Source organism: Misgurnus anguillicaudatus, unplaced genomic scaffold (assembly GCF_027580225.2).
Source record: "Misgurnus anguillicaudatus unplaced genomic scaffold, ASM2758022v2 HiC_scaffold_28, whole genome shotgun sequence".
In the NCBI taxonomy this organism is placed as follows: Eukaryota; Metazoa; Chordata; class Actinopteri; order Cypriniformes; family Cobitidae; genus Misgurnus; species Misgurnus anguillicaudatus.
Genome location: NW_027395278.1, coordinates 4,006,871 through 4,032,866, shown reverse-complemented (window position 1 = coordinate 4,032,866; position 25,996 = coordinate 4,006,871). Strand labels below are relative to the sequence as shown.

Genomic DNA, 25,996 nt, shown 5'->3' with positions numbered 1-25,996 from the left:
ACCTCACATCCATAAATGCACGATATTAACCAAACAATTTGAAAAAATATAACACAAACACTTTTAAATCCGTAAGATAAATACACATTAAACACTATTAAAGGAATAGTCAATTTTCTTAAAGGCGGAGTCCACGATGTTTGAAAAACGCGTTGGAAAAGGAGACGGGCCGACTACCAAAACACACTTATAGCCAATCAAATCAAATCAAATGCCGGGTTGCGTATGTGTGGGGCGGGTCTATCAACAGAAGGTCCAGATTCTATTGGGGTAGGGGCGTGTTTGTTTAGGTGATTTCAAATATCAACATTGGCTTTCAAACATCATGGACTCCGCCTTTAAAAGAAAATTCAGATAATTTACTCACCACCATGTCATCCAAAATGTTGATGTCTTTCTTTGTTCAGTCCAGAAGAAATTATGTTTTTTGAGGAAAACATTGCAGGATTTTCCTCATTTTAATGGACTTTAATGGACACCAACACTTAACACTTAACTCAACATGTAACAGTTTTTTCCAACACTTAACACTTAACTCAACATGTAACAGTTTTTTTCAACGGAGTATCAAAGGACTCTAAACGATCCCAAACGAGGCATAAGTGTGTTATCTAAAGCGTCAGCGTGACCTCACATAATACGTCATGACGTCAATAGGTCACAGAGGACGAACGCAAAACTCCGCCCCAGTGTTTACAAGTGTGTTGAAAGAGGACCGTTCCGACTTTGTTGTATGTTGAATTATACTAATTAATGTATTTGTGTCAGTTTATTGTTTACAATGGTCGCAAATGTGCGTTTTATATATGTAACACGTGACCTCCCTACATCACTACGCATTTACGTTAGGTCGCGCTGGACCGGACCTAGACGAAAAGTTGTGGTTTAAAAGTGCATATTTTTTATTTTTCTTGTCAAAAATGACAATCGTTTCGCTAGATAAGACCCTTATGCCTCGTTTGGGATCGTTTATAGTCCTTTGAAACTCTGTTGAAAAAAACGTTACGTGTTGAGTTAAGTGTTAATTGTTGGTGTCTATTAAAGTCCATTAAAATGAGAAAAATCCTGCAATGTTTTCCTCAAAAAACATAATTTCTTCTGGACTGAACAAAGAAAGACATCAACATTTTGGATGAAATGGTGGTGAGTAAATTATCTGGATTTTTCTTTTAAGAAAATTGACTATTCCTTTAAGTCTTTCTTAGCTAATGCATGCTGGGAAATACCAATTCAAAGCCCAGTTAGTAAATCTAAACTTAGTAAAGTTAATGTAATTTTTTAAAAATATAAGTGGGTTCAACATGATAAAAAATCTGTGTTAAGTAAATTGGACAAGGTGCAAAAGTGTACCAGGTATAAACAGCCACTAACAAGCTGATCTAACAAGCTCAAAAACATTCTGGGAGGGGGAGAGGTGCGAGAACTGAAATAGAAAAACACTGCACGTGTGTGATTCTATATGTATATGGCTTCCTTTCTTCAGATGAACAAAATAGGTGTGTTCGACTTTAGATAGATAAGCGTATAACATCCCAACACCGCAAGAGCGATTTATGAGTGGTTCATATGATTTTGAATCGCACTCAAACATGAGTTATATAAAAAAAATCTGTTCAGGCCGAATGCAATGATTGAAAAACATTTTATGGCGCGCCTTTCACCGATGATTTATTGGAGCTTCACCATATTGAGCCCCACATAAGAAGATAACATTTCTGTAGAAAATTATTCATTTGGCACGAGGGTGAGTAAATTATGAGAAAACTTTTATATTTGGGTGAATTATTCCTTAAAGAAAACGCTGCGAAAATGCAAGTGAGGAATTGCATGTCAGGTGTGATTGTCTTGAATTTCTGGGTGTCAGTGTGGCAATTTTTTTCTCTATCTTTCTTTATCTTTTTCTCACCTTCTATTCTGCCCTTCAGATTCACAGGTGTGATGGTAAACGCGTCACACAAGTATTTGATTTAATTCAGGGGCAATGGGCCACGGCTCGAAGAATTTTTATGTGTTTGGCATTGGGGGTGAGATTTTGAGCTGTACAGTATTAACTGTATAAATGCCTACTTTGGAGTGAATCTGTGTAATGCAGCAAATGTTCAGATGCGTTAAAAAAAAACACCACAGTTTTTCAATATTTTACTATGTTCTTAGCTCAACTTAGACAAATGAATACATACCTATCTTTATTCAATGCATGCACTTAATCTTTGTACACCACGTCGTGAATGTGTTAGCATTTAGCCTAGCCTATTCATTACTTAGGATCCAAACAGGGATGAATTTAGAAGCCACCAAACACTTCCATGTTTTCCCTATTTAAAGACTGTTACGTGAGTAGTTACACGAGGAAGTATGGTGGCACAAAATAAAATGTGGCGGTTTTTTTAAGTGGATAAAAAATGAGAACTATATTGTATAGCGGAAGAGCACTTAGCTGGCAGCACTTCGGCCTCAGCGTGCAGTAATATTGATGGAAGTTTGAGCAAGAGGGGAGTAGTCAGGAGTGATGAGGTCGCCAAGGTCGAAGTGCTGCAAACTAAGTGCTCTTCCGCCATACAATATAGTTCTCATTTTTATCTGCTCTTAAAACAATCGCCACGTTTTATTTTGTGCCACCATAGGGAAAACATTTGGGGGCTTCTAAATTCATCCCTGTTTGGATCCTAAGGAATGAATGGGGCTAGGCTAAAAGTTAACACATTCACGACGTGCTGTACAAAGATTAAGTGTACGCATTGAAAAAAGATGGATATGTATTAATTAGTCTAAGTTGAGCTAAGAACATAGTAAAATATTGAAAAACTGGTGTTTTCCTTTAAAGGCATAGTTCACCCAACCCCCCCCCCCCAAAAAAAAAAATCTGTCATCATTTTCTCACCCTCATGTTGACCTAAATCTGTATGAGTTCCTCTGTTGAACAGAAAAGAAGATATTTTGATAATTGATGGTAAGCAAACAGTTGAAGCACCAGCTATAACAGTTTTGCTTTGTTATGCATCATTCAAGGGTGTCATTCAAATAAATGGCATGTTGCATTTCTACATCCTTTAAATTATTACTGGCTAAACCAGTAAATTAAATTTGAAGGACCAGAGATCAAACAAATGTTCACCAAAAACGATTTTTTCAGTCTGTTTCTCACAAAAAATACCACATCAGAGAACTTGGAATATAGTAAATAAAGTATTTCAATGACACTGGTATAGCGAACAGCTCATGTTGTCCTAAATTGTATGTGTTTCTTTCTTCTGATGAACACAAAAGAAGACATTTTGATAAATGATGGTAAGTAAACAGTTGATGGTACCCATTGACTTTCATAGTAGGAAAAACAGATTCTATGGAAGTCAACAAGTAACATCAATTGTATACCATAATTTTTCAAAATATTTTTTTTTGTGTGCAACCAACAAAAAAAAGTACCAAGCCCCTAAGGTGACACTGGAGTAAAAAAAATCAAAAGTTGATGGTACCCATTTACTTTTTTTTACTCCAATGTCACCTTAGGGGCTCGGTACTTTTTTTTTTAGTTGGTTGCACACAAAAAAAATATTTTGAAAAATGATGGTATACAATTGATGTATTTATTGTAACACGGTCTCACACCCATGGCGTCAATATTTGACGACACTTGACCATGCGTCAATATGTTGACGCGGAGGGTATACCTTTCGCGTCATTTTTTGACGAACTGGGGACTTCAATACTATTAGGTACGCGAAATTAAACAGTTGTCGCCTGGCATTGGGGTTAGGGAAAGGGTTGGGTAGGGATGTCATTATGTAAATCTAACCCTAAACCGACGCGAAAATGGTAGAAAATGGTAAGAAAATAGGAAAGAGAATGCAACGGACTTAATAGTATTGAAGTCCCCAGTTCGTCAAAAAATGACGCGAAAGGTATACCCTCCGCGTCAACATATTGACGCATGGTCAAGTGTCGTCAAATATTGACGCCATGGGGTGAGACGTTACTTATTGACTTCCATAGAATCTGTTTTACTGTGCACGCGAAACTAAACTTTTTCAAAAAATTTGGCATGAAACATTCGCGTGCACACATGAAACTTTTTCTCCATGTCCCCTTGGGGGCTCCGTAATAAAGAAACTCATACAGGTTTAAAAAAACATGACGGTGAGTAAATTCTCGTTTAAATATTGCCATGGGATTGGACGTTGAAAAACAACAAACGGATTAGACCACATACACTGCAGTCTAAAACTGTAGTTGAATTTTTATTCATGTAAAGATTTTGGCAACTACTAGTTTCCTGTTTATGATATGATGGCTGTCTATGAGAAGCCAATATAAAGAGAATCATGGTCTCAAACATCTATTAAACTAGCTTGTCTTTGTGATAAAGAACACTCTAAAAAAAAATGTTGCTAAATAGCACTAAAAGCTCATAATCATAGGGGAACCATTTTAAGTGCTATATAGCACCTATAAACCACCATCATTGGTTGATATAGCACCACTTTAGCACCAGATATGGTTCTATATAGCACAATATGGTTCTACACAGGTACTACATACTAAATGGTTGCTATATAGCACTTAAAATGGTTCTCCTATTATTACGAGCCAGTGAAACACTTTTAGTGCTATTTAGCACCGTTTGTTTTTAGAGTGAATATGTGAAATGATAAAAAAAATTGTCACACATTTACATTCAATTTTAAACTGCTTTATCCTGTCTTCAAATGCCTTCAAAGTGATTTTTAATCGGTGTAAAAATTCACTACTGTCTAAATTGTGTGATTGTATTGTGTTTTATATAGCATATGCCCACACTGTAACTTTGTGATCCCTTTGAAACAACATTAGGATAAATTGTATGCTTCGCAAAATTCTAGCATAAACCTCTATAGATTTAGACAAACCCTCGGTACAGTACAATGCAATATATATGATTTGTCAAACACTGTTGGCACAAAAACCTCCTTTGGTCAGCATTGAGCTGGTCAGTGATGCAATAAAACTGTACCCAGTCCGCTGAAACTCCATCCAGGCATGCAGAATTGTATTGATTAAAGGGGCAATTAGGTGGGACTATAGAAAAATAATGATTCTCTTCTGTATTTATGCATAGATATTGCTTTGAGAGATGCATTGAGATTGAATGGGTTTTTCGACCGCCTCAGAATGTATGCCAGGCAATTAATGTCTTCTTCTATTTCTCATTATGGTGGATGTCAGCATCATCTTTACCCGCGGCTCAAGGGCAGTTCAGTCTCCTGAAACACAAACAGAAAGCTTTGAGGCCGTTCTGCCCTGGGTTTATGATGTGTACATGCCAGTGGCTTGATTACTTTGGAGGTACAAGAAGCTTGCGCAATAGCTTTTCGAGGACTGCTTTGTCCAATTCCACAGTTTCAATGTTTACCGAATCTAGTCTTGATAAGGTCTCTATCAGACAAATCATTTAAATACACTACGATTCAATTTTAGTCACGCTGCAGTGCGGTGATTGGATTGATCTTGCCAGAGCTTGCATTAGACGTACCAATGATAATTACAACTGATGGGAGCCGTTTGCACTGTGTGTATATCAGTGAAAGAGTGTGTGTTACGGCTAACAACTTTCATTTGTAATGAGATTCATTAGCGGAGATGGTAGTTTGGGGAGCCATTGCCCTCTTACTGCTCAGACGCATTTATCGCGTGTGTATGTTTGTGCACATGCAGTAATGTGTGTTCAGATGCGGTCGCATATGTCCAAACATCCACGAGATGGGAGAAAGCACGGCTGTTGAGGGACTCTCCAACCAATCACAATCAGCCAGTCAATATGTAGCACCCGCAAGACTCTATTTTGCAGCATGATGCAGCATTCGATGATGTCATTGTCATGTTGTATATATATCTACATCCTTTGCATTATTACAAGCTAAACTAGTCAATTAAATATGAAGGAACAACAACTTATATTCCAGTCTGTTTCTTACACAAAACTACCACAGAGGACATGGAATATAGTGAATGAAGTATTTCCATGATACTTTTGCCCTTTTTCGAGGCTGCTTGCGGAAGAGCCATGTGAACTGTCTTCAAAGCAACTCCTTTAAAGGGATAGTTCACCCAAAAAATGAAAATAATGTCATTAATGACTCACCCTTATGGCGTTCCAAACTCGTAAGACTTCCGTTCATCTTTGGAAACACAGTTTAAGATGTTTAAGATTTAGTCCGAGAGCTTGCTGACCGTTCATTAAAAATCTACGTAGGGTATATTGTCTATGTCCAGAAAGGTAATAGAAACATCATCAAAGTAGTCCATGTGACATCATTGTTTCAGTTAGAATGTGTTGAAGCATCGAAAATACATTTTGGTCCATAAATAACAAAAAACAATGACTTTATTCAGCATTGTCTTCTCTTCCGGTTCTGTTGTGAAGCGCGTGCACGAGACTGAAGTCACGTGACTGCAGTGATGCAGCTGACAGACGACACGCCTGACGTGTTATCTGGTGTGCCCCAGTTGGGTTTTTTGTGTGCCTGAGCTTCGTTTACAGTCTGAAGGAGACGCATGGTGTAAGTTTGAAAACATATTACGACATTGTAAGTTATTGACTAAGTCATACTGTCAGACTATCTCTTACCATTTGTAAGTTAGATGAACTTCATCCACGGGCTTCCAAAAAGGATCTGGCAACGACTGCTAGTTATATCCGCGTTGTCGTGCACGCAGAGTTGCCCATTTTCATTGTGTTCCATCTTCTTAGCAACCATCGGAGCCAGCTGATAAATTTAACTTTTGCTGAAACTCGTAGGAGGGACGGCAAAAACATTTTTCCAAAAAAACAAATGCCTTGATCGTATTTCTCTGTTCCTCTTTTAAAATCAATGCGCTGTCAATATCTTCTAGAACAAACTCGATGGCAGAATTTTCACGACAAACTCGATGGCAGAAATGCTGACGTGATTATGTTACTGTTGATTTGGTTCGAGCATAGTTGCGCCACAACGGAGCGACACCAGATCGAACTTTTTGACCTCAAATGTTGTGGGCGAGGCTAATATATGTGACTTTTTGCTACGAAAATGTGGGGATTATGAAATCATGCAAGACTGCATATTTTGTGTGCGAAAATCTGCAATTTATGCGGCTCCCACATACATTTGCGGACTTTGGCTGATTATGCATTGAATCATGCGTTTGCATAATCACGTTTTTCTGGAGGGACTGTGTAAGGTATGCTATTGTGTTAGCTGAATAAATGTTAATGTTGCGTTAACATGTATTTAGTTGAATAAGTTGTCTTTCCAGATCAAAAGTCGGTTCTTGGGCTTGGATTTTGTAAATCCATTTTCTAAATAAACACGACATATAGTCCAGTGTGACTTATATATGTTTTTTCCCCTTCAAAACGCATTTTTGACTGATGCGACTTTAGTCTGGAGCAATTTATGTGTGACTTGCGATTTACAAAGTATGTGCGGTTACAAAAACCCGGCACGTACAGTCCCTGCACTATTTTGATGACGAATTTTACATCATGCACACTGTACATTAACCCTTATAAAAAGTGTAAAGGTGAACTATACTGTACCTTGGCCTTTACTCCAATGAAAACAGTGGTACTGCAAATACTTCTCCACTCCAACCACCATTGAGGAGCCTCACTCGACACCCATTTTAAATGTATTTATTGTTTGACTATGACTATGGAGCCCGTATGTTTTTTGTCACTTTAAGATCTGAAGCGCCACAGAGAGGGATGCTGTGGCCCAGTAACTGGAGGATATGTTTTTAAAGTACCTCTACTTTCCATGATGTCCTGCAGTTTATTTAATTAAAGAATGATTCCAGCATTCCTTTATGGAAGCCAAGAAGCTGTTTCAGTCTAATTGTGGTGAATGGCTTATCAGGAAGAACAATTTAGAGCAGCAATTTTCAATTACTTCTTCCAGTTCTAGAGTTGACCTTTCACCGTTCCGATTTTATTAAGGGGTTATTAATGCCCTCTCGCCACACACCAAGTCAAACCGCAATCCATTTGCAAACACTAGCACTGAGCTTTGTACAGAGACACACTTTCTTGTACAGTGCTTAGTCATTGTATGAGAAAAAGCCTTGCTGCAAGATATTCTGTACAGTGGTTTGATATTTATTATACAGTATAGTGCTTACATATATTATAAAATATGTAATATATATTTATGCAACTTGTACATTTAATTGTGACCATGGCATTGAATTTGCATTCAGATTATAACCTTATCTGTTGAGTAAATAAGTACAGTAGCATATACAGCTAAGTATAAAAGTGTATTCAAATAGTATATAATCAGAAATTACATTGAAATTTAACAGATATACTCAATTTGATTCCAAATGGTGCACAGCCATTGTGTTTCTTATGAAAACAAATGTTTTACAAACAGCAACTCTTGTAGACAAGGGCATTTGCGTTGCATTTACGGAAAACTTGAATTATGGATCCACTTTGTACTTGAAAAATAACCCAACAAAAAAGTGACGTCCTACAGCACGAGGCGGGGCAGAGTAGTGGGCATCTCGCTAATCCACCTACAAACAAGAACAAAGACATGTCAGTCAAAAAATCCCAAAGCAAATGAACACTTTTACACAACAAACATTTAGCATTTCATCACTCTGCCCCTAGGTATGTTAGTATGGTTTTGTTGCATGCGAAATACAAACAATTTCAGGGCAGCAATGAAGTGGAAAATGTTTTTATATATATGAGTAAATCAGGGTTGGCTTAGGAAAGGCGCTAGACCACCAGGTGTCATAAACAGGCCATTCATTATTCACAGCGAGGTTAGTATGCAATGTCAAGGGCAGACTCAATATCCATAGACCTTCCTTTCTCTGCGTCCAAAAACTCATATAAGTTTCCATTAGTATTGTACCACAGTTCCTGTCAATTTCCACCTGCATTCAATAGAATATGTCTAGTCTTAAAGGGACACTCCACTCTTTGGAAAATATGCTAATTTTACAGCTCCCTTAGAGTTAAACATTTGATTTTTACCATTTTGGAATAAATTCAGCCGATCTCCGAGTCTGGCGGTACCACTTTTAGCATAGCTTAGCATAATCCATTGAATCTGATTTACATTGGTGCTTAAAAGTCCATCAATCTGGATACCACCTTCTTATACTAACACAATTTAAGCAAAATCTTACAATTTAAAGCAAAGTGTTGGCTTTAACTTTCACAGGCACGATGTATAAAAGAGTTTTTATGTTAATTGTGTAACCCCATCTTTGTTCGGCTTTGAAAAAATTGTTCAGATTTTTTGCCACTTCTTAAATACAAATTACTTGATATCGCACACAAATATTTATGTCATTTATAATGAGTGGTTATGGCTATCACAGACCAATGGCTCTTATAGCCTATATCAGACAGAATTTAAATCCAATCAAATGTGGCTGGAGTGGTGCTTCACATAAACAAAATATGCTGATCTTTTTCTTTTTCCAAACTATGATATAAATCTGAATTATTTTTAGAGAAATTGACGGAATGCCGTAGAGGCTTGATAGAGTTTAACTTACATTGAACCCAGAATATTCCTGCAGACTTGACAAATACTTTTGACGTCGACTGAATTTGTCATTTGCCTTGTGTAAATCCACAAAGACGAGCACTTTCTCAAAATCCGAGACACGTTAATCCAATTCATTCTCAATATCCAACTAAGAGTGTTTTCAAAGCTTGAGCATATGAGACACAGCACGGATAATGAATATTCTGAAGCCATTCTCTCTCTAAAAGAGATTTTAACAATACAGCCTTTGAATGACACTAATGAAAATGATTCTGCAGAAGGTTTGAGCTCAATGCAGTGTGGACAGTTAATTGTTGTTGTCAGACAGAGTGCAGGTGTGTCGCACGGCTTAGTCTGAATGCATTTGGCTTTGGCAGACAGTGAGATAGACCATTTCCATGCTTAATGAGAGAGTACAAGTGCTGAGCAGCAATAGCTTGACACTCAACATTGTTATTTTCCTTAACTTTGGCAGAGTCTTGCTGTTTTTATTGTTATTAATGATAAAATCGTATCAAAAATGTTCGGTGTTAAGCACATCAGATATTATGAAGTCTGAAAGGCTTTTGTTTCACTTGATACTGTGTTATAATTTCTTTTGATGTTTTTTCTTTTTATTAAAACGTTTACATACGTTATTTTATTTTATTTTATTTTATTTTATTTTATTTTATTTTATTTTATTTTATTTTATTTTATTTTATTTTATTTTATTTTATTTTATTTTATTTTATTTTATTTTATTTTATTTTATTGCATGTTATGCTGCGTTTACACCAGGCGCGGTAGAGGCGTGAAACGCGAGTGATTTCAATGTTAAGTCAATGTGAAGATGCGTTGACGCGCGTCTGGAGGTCTCGCAACGCAAATGAGGTGTTTGGCTTTGGCAGACAGTGAGATAGACCATTTCCATTCAGCCCGCCGGCAACTATAGTTGCCACAGTGCATAGTTGTCATTTTCCTTTTTTTAAGAATTTTTTAGATGTTATCCATGTTTTATTTCTCAATGACATGCAAGCTAACAATCAAATAAAGGATTTTAAAAAGAAAGAAAAGGTATTTATCTCCTTCCTGTCACATGAGGCTGTCAACTTCTTACCTCTTCTTTCAAGAAACATGGCGAAGGCAAACCCTCCCAAAGAAAGGTAATTTTCATTTTACTAACAAGTATTTTTGGATGACATTTATGTATCTACATAATCATGAAGGTCTCTAGAGTCATCCAAACAAAACAAATCTTACAAGAGATCTATAGTTTTTTATATACTTAGTCAAAAGTCCAAGCGGCAACTATAGTTGCCGGTGGGCAAATCCCTTGTAAGTACATATATCATGGGGAAATGGTGTATACTGTGTCAATAGGTTAATAATCAAGGTTATTGGTCTTTTTAGTGCTTTTTTCTTTCATAATATCATACCTAAAACCCTTTAACTAACATCTCTACTGTCCATTAGACCTTAATTTGATAGGGAATAAAATCCATTCATACAGGTCATTTAAAGAGGGAGACAGAGATCTCCTCTTCTTCCAAAGACTGGTTGCCAATTTTATTGATTTATTTTCATATTATTTTCATTAAAGGACAACTCCGGTGAAAAATGAACCTAGGGGTAATTAACACATGGTGACCGAGTAGATCGTTCTCTGGGATGCGTTTTCATGATAATCGAATGTAAAGAGTTTTTTATCAATAAAAACAGATAAGCGTATAGCGCTAGTATATGGGGCAAAGAGTAAGTACAAGTAAATTGCTAGTTAATACCACTAACAAGGCTCAAAATAGCCTCACACTACCACAGTAGCATAATGAGGGTCCTTACATGCAAACCGAAGCATTGAGAACTTTGTAAGTGTACAAACAGTTTAATAAGAAGCTACTTTATAAAGACAGCACATTACGTGTATTCAGACAGCAGACATCTTGAAAAACAGACTCGACAAGTCGAGCCACGAACGATGTGCTAAGTAATATGAACTAAGTGATATGAACTGATTTGGAGCTGACATATGGTCCGTTGTTTCTGGAAGAAAGCACTAAAAGCAACAGAGAAAATAAATAAATAAAAATAATAATAAAAAACCTGAACAAGTCACAGTTTATATCACTTAGCACGCGTTCGTAAATCTAAACTTAAGACATTCTTCTTTAACAAAGCATTCACATAAAATGTCCAGTAATTGTACTTGTCCAGCAATAGTTTATTTGTCTAGAACAAAGCACTCAAATACCTCATATGGGTAATATACTATTGCTGCAATAGGTAGCCTGTCTGGAACTGAGCGTTTTTAAACTACAATACTGCATGACACTTGCGTTTCATGCGACCGGCCCCTACGCTAATAGAATTCTGTTTCTCTCTCCCTGTCTCGTCCTCGACCCCGAGGACAATGGGACAAACAGACCCATTTCCTATTGCTGTGAAGGTCATCACACCACTGATCTACTGGCTGTCCTTGAACGTGATGCCCAGCTGATGCGCGACCACCGGCTGAACCAGTTTAATCCGCTTACCCGCCTCCTATCCCTACCCTGTTTATATATGGGTCAAAGACGAGACGTCACCATTTTGGTGTCCGCATCAAATATAATTTACAAAAGTGATTTTACATACAAAAAAAACATATAAAATGCAAGTAAAATGTCTACTTTTATGTTTCAAATAACTTTTGTGAAAATACAATGACCAAATATGAGTTTAATAATGCTCCAAAGTGTAAAATCGTCATTCAGCGTAATGGTCCGGACTATGATTTTACTAATACATTTTGAAATAAACGTATAAAATACCATGTTAAAAAAAAAATTTGCTTCCTTGGCATGTTCACATAAGTGTTGGCTGTTTTATATTAATAGGACTATGTGTTATTTTTTTCGTTAAATATTGAAACAACTAGGGGACTTTTGTCCCGAATATGCAGTTTGTCAGAGGTCATTCAGTGTAATGGGATCAGGAAGCCATTTTGAAATTAAATAAACAAACAATACTCATCAAGCAGTCTGTGACATCATCAAAAGGCCCCCTGAAGACCATGTGGTGATTCAGCAAGGTAAGTTTATTGCTCTTAAATATTTGATAATTTCACCTTTTCATAGTGTGGTATCTTGAGTAACAAAACCGACTGTCATTCAGTGAAATGCAAAAAAACACTTTTATTGTTAGATTTTTTGAAAAATAAGTAGATGTTGTGAATAATGATGATAAACCTTTCTGGTCAAGTTCACTGTTTGATATAGGTATCTAGTTGTTAACTACTAATATTAGCTTAAGTAAAAGTTTCGTCATTCAGGGTAATGTTTTGTCATTCGGTGTAATGCAAATTGTATGTTACACCACAGTGTCATACATAACACTGAATGACAGTGTCACTGTTTAGATAACATTTTTAGCATTTTATTTCTATTTCAGATAAATGAGGGATGTTTAGCACAAAAAAAATATATCAAACTTTATCAATATTAATGTTTTAATGCATTTTTGTCGTTTTGGTACTGATTTCTTTTAGATGCCCACAAACAAATTTTTTTTTGTTCTGATAAACACAAAGGAAGATATTTTGAGTAATGTTTGTAACCAAACCATTCGTGGACCCCATTAACTTCCATAGTATTATTTTTAGTATCATAGTATGGGGTCCACAAAAGGTTTGGTTACCAACATTTCTCAAAATATCTTCCTTCCATTTATGCGGGTTTGAAACAACACGAAAGTGAGTAAATGATTACAGAATTTTCATTTTTGGGTGAACTATCCCTTTAAGAGAGGCCACTGAGGGGATTCTCCGCCCATAATACAAATCCTGATAACATGTCATTTATGTTGCCAAACAGAAAGTATTTTTAATTAATAACACGTTTTATGTCAATAATTACATGGAATCTGTATTTCAGCAACCAGAGAAGAAAGCAAGCTGCCTTGCTGCAAATCCTGATCACCCGTCAATCAGGAATTTATCAGATGCTGCAGCTGAGAAGAAGCGAAAGCAATGGCGGGAAAATCAAAGTAAACACAGGGCAGAAGCTAAATGTATAAGGGCAGTTCTGGATCTTATTATACAGTATTACCACCTGTTTAGTTAATTTTTACGAATATGATATGCATTGTGAAATAAAATGATTATTCATTTCAGCATCTACTTCTGTGATTTGTTTAGGAATAAAATGATACAGAATAATATTCAAAACATTGCAATAATGGAAACAATGACACTATTTTTGTCAAAAATGTCATTCAGTGTAACAAACCATTGTCATTCGGTGTAACAGATATATTTATGTAGAAATGAAACAATATACTTATTCTGAGCTGTACTTATTAAAATATGTAAAATAATGTGTGATCCTACAAAAATTGTATTTGATTTGAATTGATTTTCACTTCCTTACAAAAACTTCTTGCTGACAAATGGGTAAAACCTAATGATTTAAAGGATATTGGCGAAGTAAAATGCTTTAAAATGACAAATAGTTAGTATTTGGTGTCTGCACTGTGATCTATAAATAGAGTCTTGTAATGTGTCATCAAATAATAGTTTTTTTAAAAATGTCTGATAATATTTTTTTGCATAAAAATATTGTTACACTGAATGACATTTTAGTTGGTGTCTTCTGTAAAATTCCAGTAAAAATGTATGGTAGTAATTATTTTTTGCTCAGAAAAACATAAAGTTAAACAGGACATATTCTAATGTATGTGAAAAAGACTAAATTTAAAGCTCTTTTACACTTTTATTTTTTTATGCTTTAAACCCCCTTTTTCGTCTTTGACCCATATATAAATATATATATTAATTTCTCCCAAGGGTTTTTGTCCTTCTAGGAGTTTTTCCCACAGGGTTTTCTCCTAGGGGGGTTTTCGTCCCCGAGAGAGTCCTTAACTTAGCACTTTACTGTATACGTTACATTATTAATAGGCTCGCTATATTCTACTTCTTATCTATTGATTTTCTGTGTTCTCCTTTACATCTACTCATGTAAATCTGCTTTGCAACAATTAACAATTGTGAAAAGCGTTATATAAATAAAATTGAATTGAATTGAATTGAACAAGAGATTATAAGCTAGATGCATTTTTATTTGGGGGGGGTTCGCATCGAATGTTCTTTGACTGTTATACATAATAAATGTGTTTATGAATAAAGGTTGATCTGTTGAAAGCCATTATTTTGAGTAAGATGCCAAATGTATTAAAATTTGACATTAAAGGGGTGCATACAACCTTTTTGCCCACCGGCAACTATAGTTGCCGCACATTCAAATACGATTTTCAAAAAAATAAAAATAAAAATGGGGAAAATAAATGCAGAACATGTTTACAGAGGACACTATTAACACAATTATATGCATGAAACCATTCAGAAAAATTTGGGCACAAATGGGTTAATGAGAGAGTACAAGTGCTGAGCAGCAATAGCTTGACACTCAAAATTGCTATTTTCCTTAACTTTGGCAGAGCCTTGCTGTTTTGTTGTTATTAATGATAAAATCGTATCAGAAATGTTCGGTGTTAAGCACATCAGATATTATGAAGTCTGATAGGTTTTTGTTTCACTTGATACTGTGAGGCCATCAGGGGCGTCATGCACCAATTTTTTTTAAGGGGGCACAGTGTCAACAGCTCACAGAAATTTGTGCATACACAGAAATCAAACGAAATATTATAGAGCTTTCAGTCTTTTCCATGGCACTTACATTTCTAACAATCTGAAAACCCCTGCTTTCATGCAAAAACCTCCAAAATAAGAGTGATGACTAACTTTCAAATCAAATACTATTCAATCAGAATAATGACACATTTGCATCATATTTACATCTGAAACGGCATGTTTTATTTAAGTCTTAATGGCTCGTTTAATTGTGTCATTAATGCATTTTGCACAACAACTACATTATCATTTGTAATTTTAAATCCATAAAGTATATAAACAAGGAAAATGACATAAGCTATAGCCACGTGATTGATTTTAATGTTCAATAATGATTTTAAAAAATATGTTTAGATAAAATTATTAGAGGAACGGATTTTTGCATTAAATTTTACCTCATGTGAGCATGTGAGATTCCGCGCCCGCGTGAACTCTGGCGAACTTTGGCATTGTGCCAAGAAGATGAATCTCTACTAATATAACGTTGAGACGGTCACATTTAAAACCATACATTTTCTACACAGAGGAGGTTAACTGCACATTACCGTACTGGGGTTTGGTAATGTTGTGAGCGTTTCTAACCCGTTTTAATTCCTCAGATAGCCAAATGCAGCAGCAAGCCAGCAACAGCAGAGAGCTCGTGAGCGCGCCCAGATGCTGATGACGTCTGCGACTGCGCTGACTCCTGCTCCAGCTGCCGCCAGAATAAAAGTAATGTAACATGATCAAAACACTATAAAAACGGCGAAAATCTCCGAAAAGTGACAAGGATGCAGCACAGAATGTATAATATTGTGCATATTAAACAGATTAAATGTCAAATAACAGATTAATGGACGCTTATTTGATTTTGAGGTTGGATGCAAAATCCATTGGCTCAAAAAAACCAAGGGGGCAGTTGCCCCCTCAGTTTGAATGGGCATGACGCCTCTGTCTGCCATAATCTTGTTTGGTAATTATATCTAGTTGTGTATGGCAGGGTCCTGACAGTACAATGTTTTGTGTGGGAGAACGTGGTTTTGGTATTGTCATATCAGACCACGCTTTTCTCGTGTCTTGTGACTTTTCCCCGCTCCCTTGTATTCTCTTGTCATTGTGTGTTATTTTCCCCGCTCCCTTGCATTTTCCAGTCTTTGATTTTATGTCTTGTTTAGTCTAGTGTTCTGTTTTCATGTGTATATATATTTGTATATATTTATATATATATATATAAATATATTTATGGTTTTGTCTTGTTGGTACTGTGGTTGTCTTTTGTATGTGTTTTTCAGGTTCACGTGTGCTTCCCTCACAGGTGTTCCTGTTCAGTGTGATTACCTCCTCTCGTCTTCCTCACTTGTTGCTTGTTATCATCTCGTCTGGTCTGTGTATTTAATCTCTGTGTGTCTTGTGTGTCTTGGCAAGTCCGTTTGTCTATATACGCGTCTGTCACTGTGTATGTTCTCGCCATCACTAGCTTAGCTAGTTTCCAGTCTTGTCTTGTGTCGATTTCTAGTTTGGATTTATTATTTCATTTGTGCTATCTGCTGTCCAGGAAGTTTCGCTGGGATTTTGTTTAAATAAAACATTTTCTGTTACCTGCACTGGGATCCTCTGTGTTTTGTGCCTGACAGAACGGACTTGCCATAACTGGATCCCGCAGATATGGACCAACCGAAGCAGAATCCAGCTGACAGAGCCCGTCAGGATCAACTTTTACGCTGTTGTCGTCAGCGGGGAAGAAGGTGCAGCGCTTTTGTGAATGAGTTCCTTTATGCCATGGGAGAGACCGAATTAGACTGGGAGGAGCTCAAGATCATTTTCAACAGTGGCCTCGATGAGCCTCTCAGCCCTAACGAGTTCGGCATGCGGAGGTCCCTGGGCTTGATTGAGTTGATGAACTATGCCATGAATCGTCCTCAGCCCGGGGTCTCAGCCGAGGTTGCTTCCTCTAACCCATTGCCACCGATCCCTGAGGGCCGCGTCGTCGGGATGGTGGTCCCCGAGAGCTCAGCACCCACCACATCTAGTTCCACAGGCTCTGCCCAGCCTGACAACCTTCGAGGGAAGCGCGAGCGGCGGATATCGTGGGAGTCGGCGTCCGAGGGGTCCTCCACGGATCCTGCCACTCTCACCACGGCGCTCATTCCACCTGCCCCGTTCTCTGCTCCGCGTCCCAAGAAGAAGAAGAGGAAGGCTCTGCAGCCTGCTGCCACCTCTCAGGCCCTTGATCCGCTGCAGCCTCTGCCGTCTGCGCAGCCTCCGCTGCAGCCTCTGCCGTCTGCGCAGCCTCCGCTGCAGCTCCCTGTCACTGTCCCTTTGTCGTCTCCGCAGCCGCCCGCTGCACCTCCAGTCATTGTCCCTGTCCCGTCTCCACTGCCGTCCGCAGCGGCCCCTGTGACTGTTCCTGTGTTGTCTCCGCAGCCGTCTGCTGCACCCCCTGTCATTGTCACTACTTTCATGTCTGTTCCTGTTTCTTCTATTGGATGTTCCTGTGTTACCTGCCCGTTGTTTTATTCTCGTTCTGTTAATAAATGTTATTTATTTCATTGTGAACTCTGCACTTGCGTCCTAACTTCCTCACTCCTGCATCCCAGTCGTGACAGATACTGTATTATAATTTCTTTTGATGTGTTTTATTTTTATTAAAACGTTTACATACATTATTAATTTAATTTAATTTAATTTAATTTTTTTATTATATTTTTGCATGTTATGCTGCGTTTACACCAGGCGCGGTAGAGGCGTAAAACGCGAGTGATTTCAATGTTAAGTCAATGTGAAGATGCGTTGACGCGCGTCTGAAGGTCTTATGGCGAATGAGGCGTTTAGTGCGGCGCGGAAGACGCGATTCCGCTCATTCGTGCGTATAGTAATGTTACCAAATACAAACCGGTAACCCTCTTGAGAAATACACAATCAACATAAGTCATCTTGCAAACAGACACCCGCATAGCACTTGCCCCTCCCACAAGAAGCGGATTTTGCCTCTGACCCGCGTCAAATGCTTGCTTTCTACTTCGCTCTAGATGCGCGAATGCATTCAAACTGTTCAAGCAGCAAACTAGGCGCGGTAGACGCGATTTTGACGCCTCAAACACGGTTAGTGTAAACGCAGCATTACATGCAATAAATTATTATAGTAATAACAGTAAATAATGCATATTTACATGCAACTAACCCTAAACCAAACCTTTACCTAACCCCAACCCTATAGTACAGTGATTCCCAAACTTTTCATTTTGCAACACACTCAAAAATGTATAATCTATCCCGGGACCAACCACAATACTTAAACTTTTTTGTGATTTTCACAAAAGTTTCACAAAATGCCTTCCAGGAAAATTTTCTTCTCAAAATATATAAACAAACAAATATATCAAATGAAAGAACAGACCCTCTTTCTCGCTTTCAAACAAACAATAAACAAACAAAATGGAAAAAAAAACTTTCATCCTATCTTTATGTTTTCTCTGTTTATAAACTCTTAAATATGGGAATTTTTCTTCAAAAATACAAGATTTTCAGCAAAAAGCTGAAATAATTGCATTTTTGTTAAGGAATTTTATTAGAGATCAGATTCAGAATGATTATCAAAATATACACAGTGTAAAATTAATAAAACATTTTGCTTCAGTTTTTTATAAATTGGGTAAGTGCATCTAGCGAATAATCGCGGTATTACAGATAACCATAAAAACTCATCAAGAACACGTTTTTTCATGCAAATGTTTTCTCTTAATTGACAAGATAACAAGTTAAGTTGTCAATGGCGGGGAATTAATTAATTAACACGCACCGGCCCGGCGGCGGGCCCTAGGGGGCGTTTTTACGTGTTTTTGTACTTTGTTTAACATCAAATATTCAATCAACAATCATAAACTTTGCATTATTTGAAAGTTTAAACACTCCAAATTCATGTTCTGAACTTATTTTTGCAATCAATACACTGGTGTGGAAAGGGTTAAATGAAATGCAGACGGAATGCATATAAAAATGGTTGTGGGTACTCACATATCTTGCCATATGGTTCTGATAATTTCTGACAATTCCCAAAAACTTCAACGTACATTGCAACGTAAGGGTCCACTCTTCAAAAAGCATCCCACGTTTTAATCCAAAACAATGAAAAATAGTGAGAAATCCAGCAATATCCTCCTTTGTTTACATCCGCGCGTCTGCTAAGTATGATCGATCATGTTTATTTTCTATCATATAGATTTTTATCAGTGAAAATCCATCTCTTCCTGCTTCGTTATACTGTTCCGATAAATATCCCGCCCTATTTTTCTGTTTTGTACAATCAGAAAAGGTTTGACAACTCAAAATGCCATGTGATTCCCGATTTGCTGAGCCAGATGTCCTTCAGCTCACCATAGGCTTTTGACTGGATTACGCCAAAACGAAGCCAGCCAATGCATAGCGAGCAAAGTTTGAAGGGCAGGGGTACAAACCAATCATGAAAAGATTACAAGGATTCAACTTACGTCAGTAAAGTGTACTTCTGCGCAAATCTACAGAAGCGCATGGAGAGAAATGCCCACGCCCCCTCCTTGCGCGTTTGTTTGTTTGGGTAGCATAGCAGCCGGCTAGGCTCTCCGGAGCCTCTCCAAAGGTTAGATATAACATCTCCATTGTGGATCGTGGACTGCAAATGACTTTTTTTGTGTTGAGAGTGTTTTGGAGAAGTTGATAAAGAGCACGATTGCGGAGCAAAAATGCAAGACTGGATATAAACGAAACCGCGTCGTCGAGGAGAGATGGACCGGACTATGAGCTCAGCTGCGCTCGCTTGGATGAAGTAAGTTTGGATTATTTTGTTCATTATTTATTTTACGTTACATTTCTTGTTTCTTGTTAGCTGTTTTGATTATAAAGTAACATTGGAGATGACTAAGATGCGAGTTTTACATGGTTTCATTTTTCTATGACATGTTATATAAATGCATCATATTTTTAGCTATATGAATCCAATGCACAGAATATACAAACTAAAAACTAGAAAATATGATATGTGGTGGAAAATATGAGTATTACCAGCTGAGAAACATAGGTTATTTGGCAAACATAAGACATTTGTAATTTTAAATAAATATATTCATGTAATGTGTGTGTGTATATTAGTGCTGTGTTCAAAATATCGATACGACGATACATCGTCATGGATGCCTGACGATGCGCACATCGATACAGCACCTTCCGTATCGATTCGGATGCACTTTTGAAAGTAGCGTGACGAATCGCTGTTGATCCGTGATGCATATGGAAAGGACGCATGTGTCCCGTGGAATACGTAGAATTAAAGGTAGCCGGGTATACTTTCACTTTGCGTGTCTGTCTTGCTGGCGCACATGTCTGCATAGCGAGTCGCGTACTCGCGCTCTCTTGCGCGCGTGTATTTAAAATCAATGAGTTCAGTATGAAAGCGCAGATATCTTAGCCTATACTACTGCAAAGGGCTTTATTAGCCACTCTCTTATAAAACAGTACTAACGCATTTGGGAAGAAACACAACAAAGATTTGCATGTGAAAAGTGAACGTCTAGAGAAGAGTTACAGAGCTACTTCAAACTATAGCTGTCACATTAATAATCTGATTTCTACTAAATAGTATTAACTCTGACTGCATGTTTATAGATATATTCATAGATATAGAATAATTAAGTGAGAGACAAATATAATGCCTAGAGTAAGGCACTATCTTTATAAAACTGCTTTAAAAAAAACATAAGTAACTCTGGGATTTTAAGCATTTCTATGTTACCCCAAAAGATAATAAATGAATGGCAAAAACACAACTGTTACAACACTGCTTATTTAATGTACAATAAACAGATAATAATAATAATAATAATAATAATGTTACTAAATTCTGAACAAAAAATGTAATTCAAAATAGTCTTGTATCGTGATGCGCATCGTATCGGGACCCTTGTATCGGGATACGTATCGTATCGGGAAATTGTTGGCGATACACAACCCTAGTGTATATGTATGTATTATGTTCATGTATATTACATCATAGTTTCTCATACAAATAGTTGTATGTCTCTAACTTTTGACTCAAACTAAAATCCTCTCTTGCTTTGTGTGTGTGTTGTAACAGGTCTTCAGCTGACACAGAGGAGGACTGCAATCTGGAGTGCATTCATGAGCGACCACATTCAAAATAACAAGTATTTTGTTATAATGTGCAAATGTTTTTTTCTGAAATAGTTTTTTCTATGTGCTTTGGTGGGCAGAGGAGTTCTGAATTGATATACATCATGTTATATGTAGTCCTGAGACTCCTGACTCATTTTCTTTTGATAATCATGTCATTTTGTTATCATGTGTATATTTGGAGTTTCCAAGTGCACTTTTTCTGAAAGGACGCCTTGACTTTTTTTAAATAAAAGCTCACAGAAACAAAAATTTTTGGAGTATCATTCTCAAATTTGAATCACAGCATGGTCAGACATTCAGTTCACCTATATGGTGTCCCCAGGTGTCTTACATGACCATTTCATACCTTTTTTGCTAAGTGAATGTTATTTAAAGAAAAACGGAAGTCATTTAATGTATATTTTACCTTGTTTTACTCTGTTTCTTTACTACTCTGAGTTGTTATGACTATTAGGCAACAATATGTCAAGTGTCTAGTTTCAAACAAGACCAGAATTGTGAATATAGACCATAAGAGCTGCAGATGTTTTAGTTTGGAGTTGTCGTTTTTCAAAAAATGCTCAAAATTAGAAGTGCTGGCTAACAGGTTAAATGAAAAATGAGAAAAATACACATTTTACCTCTTTTATAATTAAGTCGTTTTTATTTTCATTATCATTTTATTAATCAAAGTTTGATTGAAATATTAAATTAATTTATGGTATATCATATAAAAATCATTTTAGTCGTTAATTAGAATAAACTGTTTTTGTGTTATTCACCACAACAGCAAAGAGACTTTTCGCAACCCACCTTATCGCACTGTGCGACCTACAGCTTGAAAACCTCTGCTATTGTAAGTACATGTTGTTAATCATTATTACTCAGAATTTAAATGTATAATTAAACTGTAAGAAGGACATTGTAAAAGTAAGTGTAACCAAATATAATAAAAGTATCTAATTGCATTTAATTGCTTATTTAATATCTGAACTGTACAAAGATGTGGATGTTTGTGTATTTGGAAGGCAAAAGTATATGATAAACATCACTTGTAAAAAAAAATGTGTTTTTGCACATCCTTGTGGATCTCTTTGGTAAAAGTCTTAAAAAGGACAAATTATCCGAATCATGATTTTACATTTCTTTTAGTGTGTAAGTTTGTATTAGTGCATGTTAGGTACAAATCCCAAAGTAAACGATGACGAGAGTTATGATATCCAACTTAAATTTCTTTTCTTGGATTTTTCTTGGGTAGTAAAGACGATAATAACTACTGTCAGTATTGCATTGGGAGTAATCTTCCAAATACGATAAGGAGCGTCACATTTCCGGTTGACGTCAAAGGTATTCAGGCCAATCACAATGTACAGGTTAGCTGGCCAATCGGAGGACACTGCGCTTTTCACATCAATTAGCTTTGTACAAATGTAACAGGTTTAAGGGAAGCAGGGGACAAAGGAGCAACAATAATGTACGGTATGTGGAAAATAATGTGTTTTTTGGAACCACTCGAACATTGTATTACAGCAAATACACAAAATAGTGTTGTTTTTAGCAATGTAATAGGGGCTCTTTAAAAGATTCAAAAACTGCCTATAGCTGCAGAAAGACAAATCTTTAAAATTCTTCTCTGCAGGCTTCAACATTTCGCTCACAGGTTCACAGGTTCAGCTGAGGCATTGAGCCATAACCCATACCTGCACAACTTGTTGTTTTGGCTGAGAAAGGGCATATTTATTTATGATGAAAATAGAACAAGAGTCTAAACAACAAGCAAAGTCTTCGGGGTCTTGCATATTTAAAGACAGCCATGCAAAAGACCTTCTCTCAGCATTCCAAATCTCCCATAACCCGTAATGTGTCTGGCCAATAAAGTTGAGAGAGCCATGAAACATTAATCCTAACAACGGTCTGCAATATGAAATGAATTTTGAGACATGAAAAACGGCTGCTTGACAAAACCTGAGATGCATATATCAAAGCTTTGTGTATTTTGGCTACGGCTATCACAAATCTTCTTTATATAATATACAGACCGAATAGCTCGGTCATTATTGATTCAGAGCGCAAAGCAACCCTTATTGTCATAGTGCCACCATGGTAACCAGACACAATTTTATCTCAACACTGTACTTTCCTCTAGGCAAGCGCCAGTAAACATTTCTTCTGTAGAGCCGATAAATAAATAAACAATTAAACAAGTGGAATGTATTGACCAACTGCCATGCACATTTTAGTTTGATGCTGTACAAGGTCTGGCTGGAGGTACAGTCCAATAAATCCAGTCTGAATCATCAAAGGAAGTTCAACTAAACACCTGCGTGTCCCAACTGTCGAACAAATCGACCTGCTGACCAGCATTCCAGGACTTTTTCCTCATGGGTTCATCAAGCATTTTTGTAGAATGACATCTACTGATACTCATAAATACTAATAGTTTTGCTTTTTACTCTTTCTTTCGTACTATTATGTCATGAAATCCAAGTGCAGACCATACAAACAACAATTCTGTTGTGATTTTGACCCAATTCAGAATAATTACACCGCTATCAAAGCTTGTGTTTTTCCAACCCTTTTTGATTTCCAGGATATAATCTTTCCTCCACTCTAAAAAATGCTGTGTAATTTTCAACCCAGCGTTGGGTCAAAAAGAGACAAACCCAACCTATTGGGTTGTAATTTAACATTGTCATGAGTTAACTTGTGATTAGTTGCAACTTAATTGCACATTTTTATCTGTTTACTTTAATTTAACACTTTCAGGTTTTTAATACTCTAATCAACATGGGCATGGACAAATATGGATGCCTTATGCAAATGTATGTTTGTGAAAAAATCAGCAAAACTAATTAAGAAAAAAATAGTTAAAGATTTTTTTAAATAAAAAAAAACACTGCATCCATACCTTACAATCACCGGTAAAAACTAATAGATTTAGCACATACAAAGTCAAAAACATTATCAATATATGTTTACACTTCAGAAAATTTTCCCCAACAGTTAATTAAACAATTACATAAGACATAACAGATTATATTGGTGTAAGTTCTTGTCAAAACTGTAATTCTGTCTATGTTAGCATACATCTGTTCGCACGCCTGTGTGCATGCTTCAGATGTGTCAGCGCGAGGAAGATCATTTTTATGTCTTATCGCTCTTAATAACTCTTTTAACATCAATCAGGTGCTGAACTTTATCTCTCTTAAAGGAATAGTCTACTCATTTTCAATATTAAAATATGTTATTACATTAACTAAGAATTGTTGATACATCCCTCTATAGCGCTGGAGCGCGCTGTGACGCTTCGATAGCATTTAGCTTAGCCCCATTCATTCAATGGTACCATTTAGAGATAAAGTTAGAAGTGACCAAACACATCAACGTTTTTCCTATTTAAGACGAGTAGTTATACGAGCAAGTTTGGTGGTACAAAATAAAACGTAGCGCTTTTCTAAGCGGATTTAAAAGAGGAACTATATTTTATGGCGTAATAGCACTTTTGGGAGTACTTCGACTCGGCGCAGTAACACCCTCCCTCTCCCATTATGAGAGCGAAAAGGGGAGCGGACTTTTCAGGCGAGTCGAAGTACTCCCAAAAGTGCTATTACGCCATAAAATATAGTTCCTCTTTTAAATCCGCTTAGAAAAGCGCTACGTTTTATTTTGTACCACCAAACTTGCTCGTATTACTACTCGTCTTAAATAGGAAAAACGTTGATGTGTTTGGTCACTTCTAACTTTATCTCTAAATGATAGCGTTGAATGAATGGGGCTAAGCTAAATGCTATCGAAGCGTCGCAGCGCGCTCCAGCGCTTACGTGCACGCACACAGATGATAGAGGGATGTATCAACAATTTTTAGTTAAGGTAATAACATATTTTTATATTGAAAATGAGTACTATTCCTTTAATAATTATTTTAAATTCAAGCAAGTTCTGCACTTTATTTTCTAATTCCTGCATGTTTTAAAACCGAAACCAAAATCTCAGACGCGCAAGAGGATAGACACGCATTTTTGTATTTTGTATTAGTACACATCTCAGAACACGTACAAATAAAGATCATTTTAGACATTTAATGACTATTTAATTCAATTTATCCAACGGGTTAGGCCTAGGGTCATAAAATTGCACGTTGCATTAATTGCACGTTAAAAAATAATGTTGTTAAAATTTATTTTTACGATAACACGTTAAATTTGACAGCCCTAAATTTAACCTATAATGGGCTCAAAAGGTCATTGTTGGGTCAAATCTAATCATTTTCTGGGTTAATTTAACCCAACATCTGGGTTTGTCCCTTTTTGACCCACTGTGGGTTGAAAATAACCTAGAATTTTTAGAATGTTATGTCCTCATCGGCTGTTTTTAAACATGTGGCCGATGTCCGATAATGCACAGCAAAATCACCAGTGTTTAATCAATAGGGGACCACCAGGTCTGGTGTTACTCATAAACCCTCGCAGTGTAAATTTAACACTGATGATTTTGCTGTGTGCTTTTATTTGCCGGTAGCGATTATAGGACGATATATATTGGTCCGTCCAAAGCAACTATATTATTATATTATTGGGCACAGCAAATATCCAACACTTCAAGTTTGCACACAAGCCAGCACATTTGTATGAATGATGCGTGAAAACTGTTCTTGGTGCACATCTTTAAAATATGAATGTGAGAAAAATGCTTTCACCAGTGT

General features: G+C 36.8%; 1 protein-coding gene across 1 annotated transcript in view; it reads right to left on the bottom strand.

The window, feature by feature from the left end:
* Positions 1 to 8,078: 8,078 nt before the first annotated feature.
* LOC141362585 (proton-coupled folate transporter-like) overlaps positions 8,079 to 25,996 on the bottom strand; it is a 71,683-nt gene continuing 53,765 nt past the window's right edge. The window contains exon 7 of the mRNA XM_073864872.1: positions 8,079 to 8,535. Coding sequence (XP_073720973.1) covers positions 8,490 to 8,535 — 46 coding nt within the window. The 3' untranslated portion in view covers positions 8,079 to 8,489. The remainder of the gene's footprint in view (positions 8,536 to 25,996) is intronic.